We start from the raw sequence: 6,000 nt of genomic DNA, 5'->3' as shown, positions 1-6,000 counted from the left end.
CTGGAAAGGACATAAAGAGATAACGAGGAGTCCTCTTGTCAAACAGCGCAGCGTGCTTGGGAGAGTCTAGGTAGTTTTGGAAAACATTGAGGTCACGGTCAAAAGAAATGCAAATCCCTTGCGCTGAGGGGCGAGTGCCGCGTGATCATGACTCCTTCCAATCTACAGTACTTTCTTCTCACGTGACCGTACAACCGGTCAGGTTGCGACTTCCTTAGGTATACACAGACATCTTTATTGTATACTTTGTTTAGGAATGTGCATCCCTGATATTATTGCTTTTGCTTGCCAATCAGAAATGATGAACCCCTTCCCTTTCCCTCTAGGTATTTTCTACAGCATCTTTTTGTTTGCTTTTTTTTTTACTCTAAAGGGGGCTTGACTCCCAAATTTGAATGATAAAGGCCGGAACGTAGTCACCACTCACTCAACGGGCCGACACAAATTTAACACTAATAGCTTTTCAAGACCGCTGACGTGGAAAATAATACAAGATCCGCCGAGAGAGTATTGGAAAGTGTCTATAACAATTCATTGTATGAATTTCGAAGTGAAAGGTGGCATTGTGCTTTTACTGTTCAAATATCTACCCTATTGCTGTCAAGCGGTTGATTCTACATATCGATTCTACATCGTCAAGCGCCACCACTGAACAAGTGGGAAAGGAGTTATAACGATGGACATGAAGACATCGATGGTTCTCAATCTTCTACAGACAGATTTATCTAAACGACATATCAGCCATGTGTAGAAACTGAGTTTGAAGTGCGTGGCATACACCAACCATTGTGCATTCAACTACAACCTTCTTGGATCCCATCGCTCTATCATATGATTCTATCGAGTAACGATGATTACTTGAGTTTATTTCTACTACCCAATTACATAGGAAATATGAAACGGAATGAAGTGACATGACCCCAAATCGGATCCTCTTAGCAATTCATATCATCAAGAAACAACGATGGTCTGCACCAAGAGATAGGATGATTTCTATTTAGCACATGTCAAACTGGGCTCCAATTCACCAGGAAGAAACAACAGAGTTTTACATATCAGAATCACGAGCCAGAAAGCCATCGCATCTGCCCGCAATCTTCAATCGGCGTCCCCATCACCAACCTCCTGCTTATCGACCTATCATATGACACCAATATCCGGGTACCTGTCTCCCCTGAGCTTAATTTTAAGCATATTGAAACCGACTACCCAATAGAAGTTTATGATTCCTTGCAGAATTCTACCACAATCCCGTGCTGTGCTCAGAAGTGCTTCATGACGACAAGAGTCGACCTGGTTGGCGCTTCAAAGCTCGTACTTCTGCATTGTAACTTTCATGGCTTGAACAAACATATGCCAACCATACGGCTTCCTCCGCGATGTTTATACTGACCATAGAAGCTCTACCGCCATGGCTTGTCTCAGGCGTCATGTCTTCTCCGAGACAATTTATGAAGCTCTCATCAACTATAAAAGATGTCGTTTCACCCGCAGTGAGCTTTGATATCTTACAATCAACCTGACAAATTTTCCTCTACGAGCTAAGGTCAGCCTACAGAATTATTCACTCGTTATAAATCAAGATGAAGACCACCCAGACCCTTCCCTTAGCCATGATGCTCTCGGGAGTCATCGCTGGTGAGGAGTTTCCATCTATGCCCGGCATGAAGGGCGAAGGAATGTCCGCCCCTGCCAAATCACCTCCTTCTACTGCCATGGGCGGTATGGGCGGTGGTATGGGTGCCAACTGCCCTCCAGCTGTGAGTTAAAAACAACTATCCTACTTGAAACCATTCTGACTTAGCCCGTCCTAGGTGCCCGTCACAGTCACAGAGCCAGTTTACATTACTGTTACTGGTAAGTGAATCGGATCTACCGGATATGTCTGCTGCATATTAGTACTTATTCCATTTGGTGATGTCCCATGCTGACACTTGGGTATGACAGAGTGCCCAGTAGCCCCTCCTCCTGGGGGTCCTACTCCTCCCCCTCCCGCTGGAGGAGAATCTCCCCCTCCTCCTTCTGGTGGAGAGTCACCTCCTCCTCCTTCTGGCGGGGAATCTCCTCCTCCTCCTTCTGGCGGAGAGTCATCTCCTCCTGCCCCTGAGGAAACAGCTCCTTCCACCACGCCCGAGGAACCTATCGTTCCTCCTCCTCCTTCTGAACCCTCAGAGACCCCAGTTGGACCTCCTGCCGTGCCGGTTGCGGCTGGTAACAAGGCTACCTGGAGCCTAGGAGCTCTTGTCATGGCAGGAGCTGTTGCCCTGGCACTCTGAACGATGTAGGAATATGGTGAGCATGCGCTTTAAATATTGCTACGCATGGGAACCAAGGCTTGACAGCAGAGCTGAGTCTGTTGGCTATTGATGAAGGAACTCTATCAAAATACGTGTATGCAACGAGGTAGAACACTGGCACGTGTCATTAGTGATACTGCAATTGAAACACTGGTTCTGGATTTAAATTTAGTTTACTGACGGGGTCAGCGGGTGACCGGTGACAAACATTGCTTCATTTCTTTTTACATTGTTGGGTATAAACTATTCTGTACACCTTTGAACAATATCGCCAGTGTAAATGATGTCAGTTCAAGCTTTGATCTTCAGGCGAACTCCATCTTTCCTGTCAGAAGCACCGCTCGCAGGCATCAGAATGGATGATCCATGATGCGATCAGCAGTAGATCCGGAAGAGTCGCCTGTCGATCTTATCCGATGCTGGAATTGACGAGTTTCAGAGGCTCTGCTCCTGCTCTTACCTGTCAAATAGACTAGGTGATTTAGTTAGCCCCAGGTTATACCCGCTGGCCGAACCGCTTGGTGTGATGATTTGAGCGATGCTTCCATCCACAAAACTATACAAACAGCCACCCTTGAGCCGCACTGACCAATACAGTTCATTAGTTGCGTAATACATTTTCTCGTAAGTCGAATATGCCTCTCATCAGGTGCTTATTGGCATTACGATAAGGCATTTACTCGTCTTTGCCGATACTCCTAGCTCAGCGGGTCAAGCATCCCAGTTGCCTCCATGCGTGATCGGACCTCTCGCACAAGGGCCTTTGCCTCCTCTACTTCGACACCGTCCTGACACAATTCGCCTGCAAGACGAGATGCTGTCATGTAATCTCCCGTGCGCATCGAGAACTTCGCAAGCCACATGCGCGCCTTGCTCGTGGCTGCTGTGACTCCTGTTCCTTCGTTGCCTGAATTCTCGTCGTTCTCGGCGCCATTGTCAGAGCCTGCCGGAGAGTCGTTGTGAATAGCAATCGACTCTGCTGGGTCGGCTTCTGCAGCTCCACCACCATCTTCCTGAGCCACGCACAATTCCATGTAGGATCTGGCCTCCTCCTCTTCGCCCAGTTGATCATACATGACCGCAATCTGTAGGAGGATGTCGGGATCCATATGACCCGTGGCACTGCGACTACCGAGCAGATCTCCGCTACCAAAACTGCTGCCCACATCATAATATGCATCAGCGAGCAATGCTCGTTTTAGTGCTTTGATACCATCGCGTTCTCGGCCCATCTTCTGCAGACACGAGCCTACAGCCATCCACATTTTACCATCCCATGGCCGAAGGCCAGCGGCTTTCTTGTAATACCATAATGAGTACGTATGCATTTCAAGCATCTCATATGTCTGGCCTAAGCCGTACCAGGCCCGGTAGTCTCGTCGGTTCACGTCAACAGCCCGGCGGTACGACTCAATTGCTGCGTGAGTATTTTTGAGTTCAACATACTCATGGCCCATGAGGGTCCATGCCGAGAGACATGAGCGATCAAGTGTCAGAGCACGTCTGAAATACTGGACAGCTTTCTCATGCATCGAGAGCAGAGAATAGTAATTTCCAATAACCACACAAGACTCGGGTCTAAACTTGTCGACGCTGGAGCAAAGATGTGCCAGAAATGCCAACTTTGGTCGAAGGTTGAGGACATAGAGAATATTGGAGTAGTGGTCTAGAGAATCCAGCCTATGGGGGTGGAGTGCCAGCAGTCGAGTAAAATGCTGTTCAGCAGCCATCAAGTCCTTGGCGTGATAAGCTAGCAATGCATTACAAGTGAGGAGGAAAGAGGACGTAGGGAATATTGAGAGAAGTTGTTCAAGAGAGTTGGCGAGACCAGGGCCTTGCTGGTAGAGCTCGAGAGAGGTGTGCAAGTGGAACATATAAGAGACAATGTTTTGAGGACAATGCCTGGATATTCGGTTCAACTGCGAGGAGGTTAGTAACTCAAAGCCCGTTAGACAGTCACATGTATGACTTACATCCTCGACTCGAGATATTAACGACGTCATTTCCAGCCAGCATCCCCAGTTCATGGTGTACTTGTGCACACTTCGGATGAAGTATTCCAATGCTTTATCGTCGTTCTTTTCCTTGGCAAGAACCATTCCATATCTACCAAATGGAGATTAGTCGAGTAAATATAGAAACAATAATTTCATTACTCACAAATATTCAAGCCACCCCTGACTGCCCAATACTTCATCGTCTTCAGTCGTTCTCTCTTCGAACCAAGTTGCCAGAAAATGGCCTATAACGAGCAACTGCTTATTGGACACTGTTCCAAGATCTTGAGGGCCCATAACCATCTCAGAATCTTCGTTCCTGCGCTTCTCCCCTGACATGAACTTGGCGTAGAGTGCTAAGAACAAACTCTTCTGGCTGAGCTTGGGGAGGGGTATTGCGGTCGATGCCTCAGATGACTTTCCTTTCCCCCTTCCGCCCGCAGAAGATGCGGAAGCATTGTCCACTCGCGAGGCAAGGACACTGGAGAGGAGCGAGTCTGGAAGAAAAACGGCGGCGCAGCGATCGTATTCTCGGCAGTCGAATAGAGATTTGGCTAAGAGATACTTGCTCAGTTCTTTAGCCTCGAGCAATGCTTCTTCTGGGTCGCTATTCGCGGCGAATATGGGAGAGACGTGACTGGGATCTGCTGGATTGATATTTTCTTCGTCATCGTCGGGTTCGGGAAGCGCATTCAATAGCTCGGCGGCCCTGATTCTATTAGTTTATGCGCTGGAGGGACTAGTTGATAAGTTGCTATACCACTTCGAGGATTGATACAGGCATCTTTCTGAACATTTGACTACGGCATCTTGAAGTGCAGCGCGTAATTGTGATATTTCGTGTGCGCTGAGAGCCATGATTTATTTGTTGTTTTGAAGGTTGGTGGGGTCGTCTTGGGGAAATAGATCGCACCTGGAGTGCTCGAACCGCAAGTCTAAACGTCGTACCGGATATGACTGGATGAAGCCCGTTTCTTGAGGGCTTCAAGCAATGACCTGCACGTCGAATATGTATAAGTAGTGGTAGGGAGAGATTGAGTTACGCTTCCTATGGCGTGGGTAGCTTCTGTGAAGGAACAAGAGCTCGAACATGAGAGCGCAGACGCGCTATACTTCCAAAAAAAATCTATCAGTCAATCAAGAGACTAGTAGAAGTCTGACGGTATTCGAGAGACAAAAATTGGGCGTTATTGAGGGCCGTAGTATGGAGTTTGGAGGTGTCATGAGCATGACCGCCTAGTGCTTGACAAATGACAATCATCATGTCAACAGCTTAGGCGCGCATCACAGGTCCGTGCTTTAAGCTCTAGACACTGTATTGAAGCACTGTATTAATAGTGAAGGTAGCACAAGAGGAATATTAATGTGAACCAAAACCGTTGAACTTGGTCTTCGTCATCAGTAACACAGTAATTTCAAAATTGGATGTTGAATAAGGAGATATATGCTGCTGGTGATATAACATGATTCTATCTTTACTGCACCGTCAAACCAATATTGCAGCCACTCAACTTTGATTCACTTACACTCATTTCCCAACGTTAGATGTTGTACCACAACGGCTCCAGTAGAAACTCAGTTCGGCCAATACTCCGAAAGTTTAGTGAAACAACGGATATTTGATCGTTTTTCTTTATGGATACAGAGTTTTATGAACATTGTTGCTGATTCACTTGAGTGTCGCAAATGAAGAAGACAGGGATATC

The 6,000-nt window shown here is 47.1% G+C and overlaps 2 protein-coding genes across 2 annotated transcripts; one reads left to right on the top strand and one right to left on the bottom strand.

Annotated features, from left to right (window-relative positions):
* Positions 1-1,583: 1,583 nt before the first annotated feature.
* B0J16DRAFT_397024 (uncharacterized protein) lies at positions 1,584-2,333 on the top strand (the record flags this gene model as incomplete). The annotated part of the gene is made up of 3 exons (XM_046132300.1): positions 1,584-1,760; positions 1,815-1,857; positions 1,948-2,333. 3 exons carry the CDS (start codon positions 1,584-1,586, stop codon positions 2,274-2,276), a joined length of 549 nt encoding a protein of 182 aa, XP_045984901.1. The 3' UTR covers positions 2,277-2,333.
* Positions 2,334-2,827: 494 nt separating this feature from the next.
* B0J16DRAFT_105662 (anaphase promoting complex subunit 8) lies at positions 2,828-5,268 on the bottom strand. Its single transcript, XM_046121344.1, has 4 exons — positions 5,055-5,268; positions 4,458-5,003; positions 4,271-4,403; positions 2,828-4,216 (listed from the first exon to the last, which is right to left on the bottom strand). The coding sequence occupies exons 1-4, from the start codon at positions 5,150-5,152 to the stop codon at positions 2,996-2,998; spliced, it is 1,998 nt and encodes a 665-aa protein (XP_045984900.1). The 5' UTR covers positions 5,153-5,268; the 3' UTR covers positions 2,828-2,995.
* Between the last annotated feature and the right edge of the window lie 732 nt (positions 5,269-6,000).

The sequence above is a fragment of the Fusarium flagelliforme genome (assembly GCF_020744385.1).
Source record: "Fusarium flagelliforme strain FIESC 12 MPI-CAGE-AA-0113 chromosome Unknown B0J16scaffold_3, whole genome shotgun sequence".
Lineage (NCBI taxonomy): Eukaryota > Fungi > Ascomycota > Sordariomycetes > Hypocreales > Nectriaceae > Fusarium > Fusarium flagelliforme.
The sequence above is the reverse complement of the archived record's forward strand: the minus strand, read 5'-3'. Positions and strand labels throughout refer to the sequence as shown.